Source organism: Malania oleifera, chromosome 2 (genome assembly GCF_029873635.1).
Source record: "Malania oleifera isolate guangnan ecotype guangnan chromosome 2, ASM2987363v1, whole genome shotgun sequence".
NCBI lineage: Eukaryota > Viridiplantae > Streptophyta > Magnoliopsida > Santalales > Ximeniaceae > Malania > Malania oleifera.
Genome location: NC_080418.1, coordinates 8,926,184 through 8,942,061, shown reverse-complemented (window position 1 = coordinate 8,942,061; position 15,878 = coordinate 8,926,184). Strand labels below are relative to the sequence as shown.

At 35.3% G+C, this 15,878-nt stretch overlaps 1 protein-coding gene across 1 annotated transcript in view; it reads right to left on the bottom strand.

Moving 5' to 3' along the window:
* Positions 1-12,218, bottom strand: part of LOC131148030 (uncharacterized) — a 31,542-nt gene extending 19,324 nt beyond the window's left edge. Inside the window, exons 1-3 of the mRNA XM_058097777.1 lie at positions 12,153-12,218; positions 10,179-10,376; positions 10,041-10,083 (exon numbers count right to left, since the gene is read on the bottom strand). Coding sequence (XP_057953760.1) covers positions 10,041-10,083; positions 10,179-10,376; positions 12,153-12,218 — 307 coding nt within the window. The remainder of the gene's footprint in view (positions 1-10,040; positions 10,084-10,178; positions 10,377-12,152) is intronic.
* Between the last annotated feature and the right edge of the window lie 3,660 nt (positions 12,219-15,878).

Genomic DNA, 15,878 nt, shown 5'->3' with positions numbered 1-15,878 from the left:
TAATTCATGAGGGATACAAACATGAGTTTAATATTCAAATAAATTTAATATTCCAATATTGGTAACTAAATTACACGCAACAAATAAAATTTCAAATTCCCTTAATATTTTTTTATTAAAAAAAATGTATTATAACTTGTGAATTAATTTTATTCTCTAGTTGCACATGCATAAACCAACATTGAATTTAAATTTTATATGCTAATGACATAACGCAAGAACAACAAACACGCCAAGCAAGCATATATAAACAAAAAATATGATATAATAAATATCTGGCTATTATGGTCAAACAGCTTGCATCATAATACCATGAATCCTTGTTTGCCATTACGCAATGCCGGGGTTCAGTGGGGCCCCGGGGACAACGCCCCTGCGGGGTTCGACCAACCCGATTAGGTCGCAGGAGTCCAGGTAAATTTAAATTCAAGTTTAAATTCAAATTCAAAAAGGAACGAAAAACTGCATCACTGTTCTAAGGTTTTTCCTATTTTTCACCATTGCTATGCAACACGCCGCAACTGTGCCTCCTTTTCAAATGAAGCTGCATCACATTACAAAATCTTATGCCTCCATAACCGGAGTTCACATGCTACGAAACTTGTAATAAACAATCGCAATCACAAAACATACATTCATGTGACCATAACTGCCGGACAGAACGCTGCAAAACAGAGGTTAATGCATACACACGTTCAACCCTAAGCATGCATTGATTCAATTTTCGAAGAACACGGTATTATTCTCCATATACAATATCAACCAAGGCTCTGATACCTATTGAAGGGACTTGCAGAATAGCCCTAAGATCAGGTTGTAGAACATACGGATAACAAAAAAAATTATCAGATCATACAATCCCTAATTACGTGATTAGGATTATACCTGTGAGATTAGCTTGGCTTGATCCCAAATCTGCAAGTACGAAAACGAGCTCTTGAAGACGACCAGAAATCTTCTACAATATTCCTTGAACACGCCTTGCTCTTGAGAGAGTGGGCTCGTAAACAACTGCTAGGGTTTTCTTCTCTCACGAAAACGTCTGCCTCTGTGAGAGTTTTTTCCATCTCTCCAAGCTGCTGAATGGAGCGTGTGTATATAAGTTATAGCAAGGACCTCTGGGCAAATATGACTAGGGCTTCCCACGTAATTAAGAATTCCTAATCTGACCTGAATTCATCCTTAATTACGTTAATTATAATTCATACCGCTAAATAATTATAAGTGCACTCCCTATCATATTCGAAATTTAAATTTCGAACTCCTATTATTAAATGCTTATTTATCTCCCCACGTAAAAATTACAGATACCCGTCCATTAAATTAAATTACTGACAATTTAATTAATTGACATATTAATTCCCTAAGACCATCAACTTAACTTATTTGATGTGCCGGATTCAAAATCCACCTGCAGGGCTTGACACAATCAAAACTTATAAGTTTCCTCAAGGGGGTATCATCAATCCCGATACTAGGATGTGGATTCCATCAATAATTAATGTTCACCATACACATAATGTCATCACTCAACTCACTGAGTATTTTGACCCATAAAGAATCTCACTCTTCTATGAATCAAAGTAATAAACACTATATGCACGTGTCCAATAATCATATCAGGATTAAGAGCATAAGCACTCATAATAACCATGAGGTATTAATTGTTTTATATAATCAGTATAAAAACAATTACCCCAAGAAGGTCCTGTTCAATACGCACAAAGTGTACTAGCACAAAGAGTTGGAACTGTACCATTCCCAATAGTCAAGACAGACCTATTAAAATCTTGTGCTACAGTCCTACCAATGGTGTGTCCAATTTCATTTAAGACTGTGAACAATAAACTTATATTCTATTAAAACTGATGATCTAATCTTCTGTGTATAAGTCGTACTCTACACACTAGATCACCTACTATATAGAATAAAAGACACACATGCATAATCATTAAATAAATAATGTTAGGCAAACATTGCTCACAAAGATTCTCATTAAAGTGGAAAAACTGAAGTTATTAATAAATGCTAAAACTGATTAGATAAAGCATGTCTTTCAGTATAAATCCCTAACAGCAACATAGGCCACATAACGCGCCACTTAGGAAAGGTGGGTCAATTGTTGTGAGGGGTAATCGAAGGGGTAGGAGTAGACCTAAAATAACTTGGAATGAGATAGTGAGTAAGGATTTAATAACCCTGAATTTGTCTAAAGAAATTGTCAACGATCGCATAAATTGGCGGAAAAGAATTCATGTAACTAACTCTACCTAGTGGGACTTAAGACTTGGTTTTGTTGTTGTTGTTATTGTAATACAAAATACCATGGGAATATGGGAATGAAAAGAGCTTGCATAATATTTTTCACTAGGAAAAAAAGGATAGTTCAAAATACCATGTAAAGTTTGCACAAGATATTCACAAAGATCATTTCTTCCATGCATTTCTACAATTATACATAACAAGAGACTAATCTTGGTACTTTCATCAAGGCTGGAGAAAGAGGAAATATGTTATTTTTCCTTCTTTTTTTTTTTTTTGGTTGGGGGGTGTTTGGGTGTGGGGGTGGGGGGTAACCAGTTAGGCCCATTGGTTCACAGCATCTTTCAAAATTCCCACAAATCCTATGTGCATGGCATCCCATTCCCACGTTTACTTCACAGCTGTGGCGGTAATTTCACATCCTCAGAATGAAGGATTCCATAAAACATGGGAATCCCTTGATGGTAAGTTTTATGGGGATCCCATTCCCATGGTATCCCATTTTTGGGACTAAAGTCACTAAACTGCCACAATATTTTAGCGAGCATTAACGCCCCCATATTCTAAAATTATTACTCGCTATTATTGTATTTATAATAATGTTTTTTTTTTCAATAATTAGTCGTATCCAGGATCCTTTCAAGGCCTGACCACTCCATGGGGTGGAAGAGCCATCCTTCAATTCCCACCCTCATCCACGTAAGTAGGTACATGATATGAACCCATGATCAATAACAAATACTTTTGCTTCAAAGAACCAGAACATGATCATAGAGATATTATCAGCATACTTACAGAGATGTTAAAAAATATGTAATGACACTTGTATATCTTGGAACAGTTGTTGAGGGGTTTCTAAATCTTAATGAGATTTTCTTTCGTCAAAATAGATTAATAATGGTTGAAAACAGAATTATAGTGCAGAATTCTCCACCTCAACTAAGAAAAAATATGTTATGTGAAAAATATTGAATTTTTTTATATATAACAAAAGAGGAGATTTCATTTATAAAAGAATAATTTACAAAAAGAAGAAAAAGACTTCTCCCGTTAAAATTCTGGACTAATCCAGAAAATATAAACTAATAAAACAAAAAATGGAAAAAATCAGAGCAAAAGATTCCTCCACTCTAGCTGAACCTCCGAAAAGATAACTCCCTTCAAGCAACCAAAGCCAACATACTTTGGATTAGAACTTTGAATTGTCAGATTTTGCATTCTTGTACGAGGATGTCCCATGTTTTAGTCAGCTTGTACCAATCTGTGGTTTGCTAGGGCGCTAGCGTTTCTGGTATCTATGGTCTAGACCTTCGCCAATTGGGCATCTTGCAAGGGGTTGCAATAGTAAAGTATCACAATCATAGAAGTAGAAATTAATAATAAATGAAAGTACTATCATTTTTATGTTATAATAATATAACATGATGGTTGAAATTTTGAGACTATATTGCCCCCATTATTTTTGGTTAATTGGACATTTGGATTATTATGTGTTGAATTTTTTTTTTTTTTTATAATGGTTGAAACTCTTAGAACATGGATTTAATTTGGTATTATTCTTAGTGGGATTTTTTGCTAAAAATATTATTATTCTTCATATATTGTTCATACACATCTCAAGGGAATAATGGTAATTTTTTAAAATACCTGCCAAGATTCCCACATTGAACCAGAAACATCCTGTAAAATTCCTGGGAATCTTAAAAAGTGAACAAACAAACATATCCCATGAGGCAAGCTTCTCATTCCTTGGAACTAGACTCCCACAAATGCCATTTCATGGGAATATCTTAGATCCCACAAACCAAACGACACCATAGGATTATTCACAAAAATTCTACTCAAATCTACTCTATTTAGAGCCACACTTTACATTAGCATGCGTCATCAATCATCATATCTTTTCCAGCCAAAAAAACATCCTTTCCAACATACACTTTGTGCATGTGACCCTTCAACTTGGACAATCTTAGAACATTGTCATTTGTTTTTACTATCAGACAGTTCCCACAAATGCAAGATTCTATGTTTCATCCTGTAAGGGTACGATGGGTATGGGGAAAGTCAAGAGGACGAAAAAATCTTCATGATTGAACAGAGCTGATGAAATAGCAAAATATGCAAAATTTTTCCGTTCTTATCAACCTATTCCACTCCAACTATATTTCATTTCATGAACAATTCATTTAACTACCCCATGGTTTTAAACAAAGCATATTGAGTCTTGCTGCCATCTCATGAACTTTCACTTGGAGTCTTAGTAGGCAAACTTCAACCACAAAGTTCCAAAACCACTCCCCATTGCATCCTCTGAGCTCAACATCCCAACCACATCTATCCCATACAGATAATTGAAGCAAAATAGTTGTATCTAAGGAATATGTTAAAATTTCGCAGCAAAAAAATAAGAATATGTTAAAATTAATCCCTATCAATCAAGTTTGTAAACATGATATCACATAAACTCCCTCTTCTTAGTATCTGTCCCTACCGTTCAGTGCTTGTTTTGTCTGATATGATCAATCACTAGATCAACTGTAGCGATGTTCAACAGCATGCATCTACAACTAGTGATCCTAGAACTGATGGAAATTCTTCCCTAATTGATCTCTCTCTAGCTACATATCTGTCATAAATATTCTTTTAACTCCTTAACTTTCAACGAACTCATCTACCTCACCTTATTATCTATTAATAGACCCAAGCATAAGTTTTCCACAATAAACAGAAACCAAATGGAGGCTCCTATCCTTTGCAGTACCATCCAACTGTACCTATATTCAAAACTAAGTTTAAGTTATCCTCAATTCGACATGTGGTGGAGGTAGGTTTGAATCACCAAGATGGGTCGGGCAAGTTGGCCTTTTATGTTTGAGTCGGTAGGGTGAGGATTTAGGTTTAGGTTAGTCAAGATGAGAATCAAGACGGCCAATTTGGTTAGGTGGGTAAATCTTTCAGGTCATGGGTTTTGTTCTGGCTACACCATATTTTTTTTCCCTTTTTCTTGCATCCTTTCCTCCAAATTTTGTATTTTGTTCCACGATTTTAAAGAAAACATTATGACATCTACTATGATAACTTTTCGGCAATTGGGACAAAGGGTAAGCACTTTTTTCTAACTTTACGATAAAAACAGCTTTCTTGGTTCATATTATTATTATTTAAAAAAAAAAAAAATGCCACTTCCAATTCACAAAGCTCCCACCTTAATGGGGGTTTGGGGAGGGCGTGATCTGTGCAGCCTTACCTTCACAACTAGAGAGGCTGTTTCCCTAACTTGAACGTGTGACCTTCTAGTTTGAGTGTGACAGCCTTACCATTGGATTAAGGGTCTCCTTCATGGTAGATACTATTATGGACAAAAAACCTTAAGAGTCCTTTTACTTGTGGAAAATAATCTTATTTTCCATTTCCAAATTTTCAAAACAAAATTACAAAATGGCATCTTATTTTCAAATTTTCCAATATTTGTATAGAAATTCTAAAAAAATAATTTTTTTATTGTTTTTCAGATTTTCTACATAAATTTTGGAAAACTAGAAAATGGTTTGCCATTTTTGTAATTCTTCAAAAAAACTGAAAATGGAAAATGAAAAATTGTTTCCCACAACTGAACATGCCCTTACTGATTTTTTTGTACGACCACTTCATGCCTTGGTTACCAAGTTTAGTCATTGTTCCAAAGTATCGACGCAATAAAACCAAGTATTAAAGTTTTCTAAACCATATTTTGTAGAGAAATCAGTTTTACAAGGTTACATTTCTAAGTTTTAAAGCTGAAACTGCAAACCCTATAAGAACTCAAACTTTAGGCGAAAACATGAGAAATGTGACTTAGGGTGGGATGTGAGTGCATGTGCGTGCACATTTGTATGAGTGAGAGAGAGAGAGAGAGAGAGAGAGAGAGAGGGAGAGATAGAGAGAGAGGAGTCTATGTTTGTCAACACGTGTGTCTTTTTTGGGGGAGTGAATAGGACAGATCAAACCTAAAAATCTACACCTGATAGAAGTTTAAAAGAATCAACATCATCAAATGAACTTTAGAATCACCACAAAGGAGCTCTCAAACAACTCTCAAATAGATGGAAATTTTTTATTTTCTCTACTAAATTCTGTCATTGCATGACCACAATAGGCTCAAAACCAATTAGAAAATAGAAACATATAGCATATCTCCATACCTAATACAACTAATATTAGGAAACTACATAGGTGATATGAATACAAGATTAAAATTTATTGGAACTACAAAAATCATTGTGGAAGCTTCAACGTATCATCGTGGTAACTCCAAACTACCTCTTAAATTATGAAAATGACCTTAATAAAGACTTTAGTTTGCTTGAACACGAACAATAAAGGACCACCCTAATCTCAATGTTACCTCATTGCTACTTCTAGCTTATGCGCACCAATAAATTGCATCAATTTGAAGTCCCATTTCTTTTCATTTAACTGCCTCTTGATAAAGGTTGTGTTCTTCATGATCTAAAATTCAATGAACCAGTCTTGTTAGGTAATCCTCTTAATTGATGCTGAATTCTCAACTAGAGATTTTCCCACTTAGATAAGAAATCCACTCATAGGCTCTGTCAAACGATTTTGCCCCTAAAAAATTGTAAATTTCATAGTACTCCATGCACGCTTATCCTTATCTCCCAAATCCTACCTTATATCCATTATCAATAAGTTTTTTCCAAAAAAATATGTTATTTAAAATTTAACATACCAAAATAAGATAGACTTGAAACTTCTTACAAATTTGGGGCAATCTGCATCTTAAAGATGCAGACAGCTCAGGCCCACGTAAATAAGTCTTGCATTTGTCCCCAATGCAGCAAAGGCCATTCAGGACAGTGAAGGCGATGAAAAGGTGACCAACAAAGGAGAGGAGAAGGATGATGAGGGTAAGCATGAGCAGGCAAGGGAACTTATGCCGAATTGATGGTTTAGTCCTCTTTGCCGCGGGCTAGAATATGTGTTTGATGCTAGAGGAGCCCCGACCAGCTTTCAGTTTCCAAAAAACAATGGAGGCCTGAGTGAAGAATGAAGTAGGGTTCTGAAGCTGGCTACACCTCATTGAAGGCTCACTGAAAAGAACAGGGTCATGGTCTCTCCTGTTGTGGGACACAATGGGTCTCCATCGTAGCAAGTGATGGGATAGCCATAGAAACCTGAGCAAAAGGGGAGCCAAGGATTCTCATTTTCTTTTCTTAGCTCCACCATTGTGCCTCTCCCACCTGCGCTCTTATTTTTTTGCTTCCCTAGTGTGTCTGTGTGTTTGTAGGAAGGGCATTTGCACATGTGTGGTGACTATGAACTGTGGAGAGGCACAGAGGTACAGCTGCTTGGGGTCGATGGAACCATGGGTCAGGTTATGCTTGCGCATCATGAAATATGGAAATTTAATTTGAAAGTTGAAAGATAAAACTCTGTTTCATCATCTTCATGAGCTCACGAGTATTCACAAAAATGAAGCACAGAAGTACAGAACAAGAGCGAGCTCAAGAGGGTCATCTCTTTCCTCCACCAAAATCCCAACAAGGGTGACTAGAAATCTGCCATTTTCATCATTTATAATTCCCCGACTCCTTAATTCTCTAACACATTTCATTTCAATCTCTCAATATCAATTTTCAATTCTCCGACCCATTTCATTTAAATTCCTAAATCCAATTTTCAACTCTCTGACCCATTTCACTTTAATTTCTCAAACTTAATTTTCTCTTTTGTATATGCATTCATAGAAATGACAGAGCAATTTGTGTACTACAGCGTAGTGGCAAACCTTGTAATGTACCTCACAACTGCTCTCAAGAGCCACCCACCACCACCGCCAAGAACGTCAACAACTAGATCAGTTTCCTCCATCTTCCCCTTGCTTGGAGCCGTCACCAGTGATTCCTAACTCAGCTGCTTCAGTACCATCCCCATCTCAGATTGTTGCAATGGTGGGGCCTAGGGCTGCTGCATCTTCTTGATGTGGATTGCCCCGTATTTGTAAATAGTTTCTGATTTTACCCTATTTTAGTATTTTAAATTTTAAATAACACCATTGGTTAGTAACCAAATGATTTTAAAAATTCAGCATTCAGATTCATAGACAATTCCAACAATATTCATAACCCAATTCACAGAACTACAACCAGCATCCAGAACTTAAAGCTTAATTTTATCAAACACCCCCTCAGCTTCTATGTTATTCTTATATATATGCCACAACCCTGATTTTCCTTTCTTTTTTCTTTTCAGTTGTCTAACATTATTTAGTGGATTAACGGAAGGATCATTAAAACTTTAGTTCATTATTTTGGTTTTAAAATTACATTTGAATGCACAGGTCAGTAATTTGATCAGGAGACTTAAAACTATCACCACAATACATTACAAATCTAGCCATTTACTATAACACCATATTTCCTAATTTTAAAAGTCAACAAGACCAGAACATACTCAATAGAAATCTCAAATAAACATGATTTACAGAATCATAGTCAACAGGACATCCAAAATCCTCATTAGTCCTTAGACTCCTTACCAATCACCAAAATAATGTGATCAACCACTCATCTCTAAAGGATACCGGATACCCCTCAACTAGGAGATTAGCAACATTAAATTTCCTATTCTGAAGGAAATGCCCACGATCTCTGTTCTCACTAAGGACTCAGCAAACTACTCTTAGACTTAAGGTGCTCCAGAGAGTCATTGTTCCTTTATGTTGTCCTACACTAAGACTCTCTTAATTTACATGATCCAGTCAGACACATTTTTCAGTATCTGTCTTTCTAACGATCCTCAGCACCTAGTTTACAAAAGGGGCCATGTACACATTAATGTAACCCCTTCTCAACTTTGTTTCCACTGCCCAGGACAATACATCTATTTATATTTTCTTTCTTTACAGCCCCTGGGACCATAGGCCTAGCAAAATTGAGGATGATTTACAGACTCAACAATAATCCCTTCTTCAAATGCCAAAATAGTCTTAGTTAAACATCTAACTGATAACCACTGTAGTGGGGATAACATATAGAGATAAAAAGAGAAGTTTCCAAACAAAAGGCTGCAATAACAACAATAACAATAATAATTAACCAACAAATACATATAAAAAAATCTAATTAACAATTTGCAACCATGTACTACCAAAGAGATGACAATATAGCCTAATAGTTAGCAAAATAAACTGAACATTCCTACCAGAGGGAAGGAAACACACATATAAAAAGAGAGTGGAGAGCGAAGGAACGCTGATCTTTTACAGCACTCTACTAACTGCAGACAGATTTATAGTTCATAACTCTATTCCGCACTCACTTTCATTTGTCTTCTACTAATTCGTCAAGACCTCATCATTCTTCTATCAGGAAAAAGAAACTCTTCAACATTCTCATTGAGTTAGATTCATAGCCGAACCCTGTTGATTTATTTTATCAGTTGATTTTTTTACTTCAAAAACCAATGCAAATATTGCATTTACATGACACCTATATGCCGTAAATTTTTGCAATGATGTTCTTGCTCTAGATGCAATGAACAGATTGTCACAACAGGTGAAGTTGAAGTGATTTTGGTGCTCTCACTTTCAGAGACCAGATGTCAATCAGCTTCTCTTCCTCGCACATTTAGTATAATTTCGAATGGGCAACTCTTATGAGCTTTTCAGACTCTTCACTCATTCACACAAAATTATTTTCTAGTTCTCACCTCTTTTTCACAGTGCAAAAAGTTAAAGAAGCCAAAGGAGGGAAAGCAATATAGAAAATGAAACTCACCTTCTTTATGAACAATTCCCCAAGCCTTGCCGTGCCTACCATCCTACAAAAACCCAATCACATTAAACCCGAAAACCTCAAAACTATTTCAATGACTACAAAAACTAAAAATGAATAATCAAAAAGGAAAGTTGGGACTTTGTAGAGGTTGATCTTGGTGATCTCGTAGGAAACGCCGGTCCAATGAGTCTTGGCCATGTGATATCCGATTCCCCAGTTAGGAAGGAACTGAACGACCTCGAACAGGTTCTTCTTCTTTCTTCGCTTGGGTTTCTTCGACGCTCCGTTGCACCTCTGTCCGCGAGCGTCGTAGTCACCATTTTCGATCTGCTCTCTCTATCTCTCCCTGCTCCGGAGCTTCGAGCTTCGTTTGCCGCCCCCGGCAATTGCAGCCAAGAAGTTTTCGTTTAATTGCGAAACAACCCCGATTTCTTAAGCATATTTTGTGGGGTGCATCTCCACCTTCTTGTATTTACATTTTTTGGCCAATAGGGATATGGGATACCACTCACCACGCATGACCCAACTCCACTTAATCTAAAGTTTTGGGAGCTGGGAATTTAATATTAAATAAATTTAGACAAATTTCTAGAGTTTTTTTTCATTTTATTATTATTTAAAAATAATATGTTAAATAATATCATATTCAGGAAAATATTTCTCAGAATGACACTCACGTAATCTCGTTGTTTGGTCCAGCGAGATTTAAACGGAGAAAATGACCATGAAATGCCACGTAGCGGGCAAATCTCACTGGATCATTCAACGATGATTTGCATGAGGACTCTTCTTCTTCTGCCGGATTGAAAAATGTGGTCTCCTTAGCTTGTTCCTCCGGTCATTTGTCCTATGCATGCATTTATTTATTATGATTTCCGACTCCCGCCATTCACTCCCTCACTCGCGCACGCTCTTCTACTTTATTTACTTAACATTTTAAAATACAATTTCATTTACTTGATAGTGGAAAAGTCAATGTATGGGAAGAGAGTATTATAAATAATGTTAACATTATTACATTAAAAAAATTTTGGGAGCCCCAAAATTTTTGAGGCCCTAAGCAAACACCTCAACGGCCTTATGGTCAGGTCGGCGCTGCCCTGCATGCATCAGTTGTACTGGATTCCATTCAATTTAAAATTTTATAGGCATGTATAGAGCAAGATGCATGCTACTGGCTAGGCTACCTAGCTAGCTACTATTATAATTGTGTGTGTGTGTACGCGCGCGTGTGTGTGTGTGGAGGCTTGCATTGAATAATTTATTCAAAATTAATTTTTTAATGACTAATCAAATTATTATAAATGATACTAAGTACGCATTTTTATAAAAACTTGGAACTCTTCAAGGAGTGTTTTTTAAAAAAATTTTCATTTTTAATATTAAAATATTAAATAATGATTAAGTGGGATTGGGAAGCTAGCTGCTCCAATAAGTTTTGAAATAATAATAATTGAGTAATATAATTACAATAATATTATTTTTATTATCATATTTAAATTTTTTATTTGTTTATATTTTTACTATTTTTAAGTTTTTTTGAGTTATTATTTCATTTAAAGATGAAAATGAGCATTTATTCAATCAAAGTTTTAATTTTTTTTAATTGTAGAAATATTAAACAAATAAGTTATTAGTTTTTAAAACTTTGATTGAATAAATGCTCATTTTCAATTTTAAATGAAATAATAACTCAAAAAAAATTAAAAATAGTAAAAATATAAACAAATAAAAATTGTAAATATGATAATAAAAATAATATTATTGTAATTATATTACTCAATTATTATTATTTCAAAACTTATTGGAGTAGCTTGCTTGCCAATCCCACTTAATCATTATTTAATATTTTAATATAAAAATTAAAAAAAAAAAAAAAAGAAAAAAACTCCTTAAAGAGTTCCAAGTTTTTATAAAAATGAGTACTTAGTATTTATAATAATTTGACTAGTCATTAAAAAAATAATTTTGAATAAATTATTCAATGCCAACTTCCACACACACACACATATAATCTAGCTAGGTAGCCTAGCCAATAGCATGTAGTTTGCTCTATATATGCCTATAAAATTTTAAATTGAATGGAATCCAGTACTATGCAGGGGAGGTCACTTGATCGAGTGAGTTATCGCTCTTATATTCATCCTTTTCCATTCCTTGTGCTCCTGCTGTCGCCATCTACAATTCTACATCTGCATGCAATCAGTCTTCACTTCTAATAATCTGTGGGCAGATTTTTTCAGATCTAAATATTGCAGAAATGATCATTTATTAATAAGGAATGGGAGACCAAATGACTCTCGGTTTTGAAAATCAATTATGGCTACCATTCCAGAAGTTATGGATAATGTTAAAATTTTGGTGAGAGGTGAGAACTCTTCTTTTTGGTTCAACAGGTGGTTGTCATCAGACCCGTTATCTGTGAGCACTGAGGATATTTTGAACAAGAACCTGTGTATTAAGGATTGCTGGTTAAATAATAATTGGAACTCTAATTTAGTACGGGAATTGGTTGGTGCTAATAAAACAAGGGAAATTTTGCAACAGGTGCTGGCGGGTAAAAGTGAGCAGGATATTTTTGTCTGGAAGCCTATCCCAGATGGTAATTTTTCTACAAAAACGACTTGGGAGGCAGTGAGGAGCAGAAGTGATATTTTTTTGTGCAATGACTGGTTTTAGCATTCTTTATTGCCCAGAAGAATCTCAATGTATTTATGGAGAGCCTGGTTTAGATGGTTGACTGTAGATGATAGAATTCAGACCAAAGGAATATCGAGGGCTTCGGCTTGTGATTGTTGCGTTCAGAGAAGTCAGGAAAACATTGATCATATTTTTTCTTTAGGAGAGGTGACTTCAGAGGTTTGGCGTTGGGCTAGTGTGGCATTGGGAATTCCTTTCCAATGATCTCTTCCTTGGAAAAATAAAATGGCAAATTGGTTCCACTATGCAAAAAAAATCGTCTATTAAAGGTATTTTAATCGGGCTAATTCCATGTTTGATTATGTGGTGCTTTTGGAATCGAAGATGTAAAGCGAGAATGGAAGGAGTTTATCAAAGTGCAAATCAGATGTGGAGAAGTGTTCGATTCTGGGTTAGTTTTATTGCTGAGAGCATCATTTCTTTTCAAAAATTGAAGAAGTCGAACATTAAGATTTTGAATGAGTTTCAAATTAAGCATCAAGGAGTTTGCGATAGGCCTGGAAAAATTATTTCATGGGTTAAACCTCCAGTAGGGTGGATAAAATTTAATTGTGATGGGAGTTGTAGGGGCAATCTGGGTACTTCAGCAGGTGGAGGAATTATTCGGGATTGTCATGGCATGGTAAAAGCGGTTTTTTCAAGATATTTTGGTAATGGTACGAACAATAGTGCGAAATTAAAAGCAATCAGGGAAGGAATTCGTTTGTGTAAATGTTTGCATTACGTTAATGTGATTATTAAAAGTGACTCGCGAATTGTAGTTAATTGGTTTCGGAAAGGTAGATGTACTTTGTGATATCTTTGGGAATTTTGGGAGGAGCTTGTGGCAGAATTAGAAGGAGTGAATGTAATGGTGATGCATCAATATAGGGAAGGCAATAGTGCTATTGATTTTCTTGCTAAAGAAGGAGAAATGAGAAACAATGTAATCTACAAAGAACAACACCTTCTACCACGTTATCTGAAAGGTATCCTTCGGATGGATAGGTGGGGTCTTGTTTCCGTTTGTCGTTAGTTCATCTTTAGAGTTTCGTTTGGTGTATTTCGTTTTGTTTTTAGTTGTTTTTATGTTTTTATCTCCTTTGTTAGTTATGTTTAATTTTGCTTGTCCTAATTTGGTTGGTTGGTTTTAACTTGTAGCCATGGTATTCCTCCGCCAAAAGTGAGGGTTTATTAATAAATAAATGGAGGTGTCACCCTCTTTTAGCAAAAAAAAAAAGAAGAAGTGGGAGAGCGTGCATGAGTGAGGGAGTGGGTGGCAGGAGCCAGAAATCATAATAAATAAATGCATGCATGGGACAAATGGCCGGAGGAACAAGCCAAGGAGATTGCATTTTTCAACCCGGTAGAGGAAGAAGAGTCCCCATGCAAATCTCGTTGGATTGCCCACTACGTGGCATTCAATGGTCATTCTCTTCGTTTAAATCTCGCTAGACCAAGTAGCGAAATTATGTGAGCGTCATTCTGCGAAATATTTTTTCAAATAAGGTATTATTTAATATATTATTTTAAAATAATAATAAAATGGGAAAAAAAACTCCAAATTTCTATATAAAATTATACAAATTTTGTTCAATTTTAAGTAAATTTTAACTTTTCAATTTTAGCTTTACATTTTCAAATGCTATTCTTAAATGCAAATCATGTATAAAACTTCAATCATAATCTCAACCATTACCGTAATCTATGATTGCTCCATACGTGATATTTTTACTTCTTTCTTTAAGTCATTGGGGGTTTTTCAGTTTAGAGTTTGGGTCATAGACATATATAATGCATATCAACCCCTCATCAACTAAAGAGGTGTTTTAGATGACCTATGTGACTTATAAGTGACAACAGTATGGATTATGTCTTGTCAATGTTAGGTCTTATTGTCTCATGCACTTACTTTCATAACATATATATATATATATATATATATATATATATATATATATGTATATATGAAGGTCATTAATGTAGTTTAAGAAGGGCCATCCATGTGCGTGCGAGTATGTCATTAATAAAGTATTGGTTCAACTATTGAGATGTCATATATATCTATGTGTTAGTGAGAGCATATCCTAACATATATCTGATTAGACATAGAAAATAAGAGAAGTGAAATTCTTTAGACCCAATTAATTTTTCTCGTGCTAGAGTTGGAGCAACATAAAATGCTTTTTAGAAGGGAAACACCTTATGTCTTGGCTAATAGTAGTTAAGCACCTAAGAAGGACTTGGGAAGGGGCTCTTGACTACGGTTGCAAACAAGTCGAGTCAAGTCAAGCGGAGTCAAGCTTTAGCATGCTTGGGCTTAAGCTCGACAGAGTGTGAGCTCGACTTGAGCTTGGATTCGGCTCAAGCTCGAACTCGGCTCAATTCAAGTTTAGGAAGTCAGGCTTGAGCTCAAATCAAGATTAAAAATATTGACTTGGGCTCAAGCTTAGGTTGAAATTTTATAAATGACATAAAAATAATAATTTCATCCACATATTTTGTTTGGATCAAGATTGATGTCTTTCTTCTTGGGCAATTGGGCCAATACTAGACTATTGGGATTGGGCCAACTTAACAAGCCTAGTAAACAAGCCCATTCAAGTTAGCTATCAAGTCGCTTAAAAGTCGAAACGAGCCGAGCCTAGCTATGCCTACACTCAACTCATTTACAAATTGAACCTAAAAATTAAATTTGAGATTCACTCACTTAGATAATAAACAAGTTCAAACAAGCCCTTACTGAGCCAAACTCCTAAACCGCTCATTAGTGATTTGGTTCATTTGCAGCCCTACTTTTCACATTCATAAAGAGGTGTTTGGGAATTTTATATGACGATTGGAAATCCCATGAATGAACATTATGGAGTATTATGTCGTGTCACTTTCAACAAAGATATTGAGATATGCATTTATTGCATTCCCTAAAATCATTACCAAATAAGTGTTGTACTAGGATATGGAGGAACATTGAAACTTTGTTTGCTTATTGGAGTAGTATAGGATCTTATGCCATATATTCTTACATGATAATTATGTTGTGGAGACAAAAGTGAACTTTTGGTACTTTTGAAATGTTATGCCCCGAACCCGACAAGATTGAAGGTGCTACTTTCTATAAATATTTTATAGTGGAAATAAGTAAAACCTCAAATACCT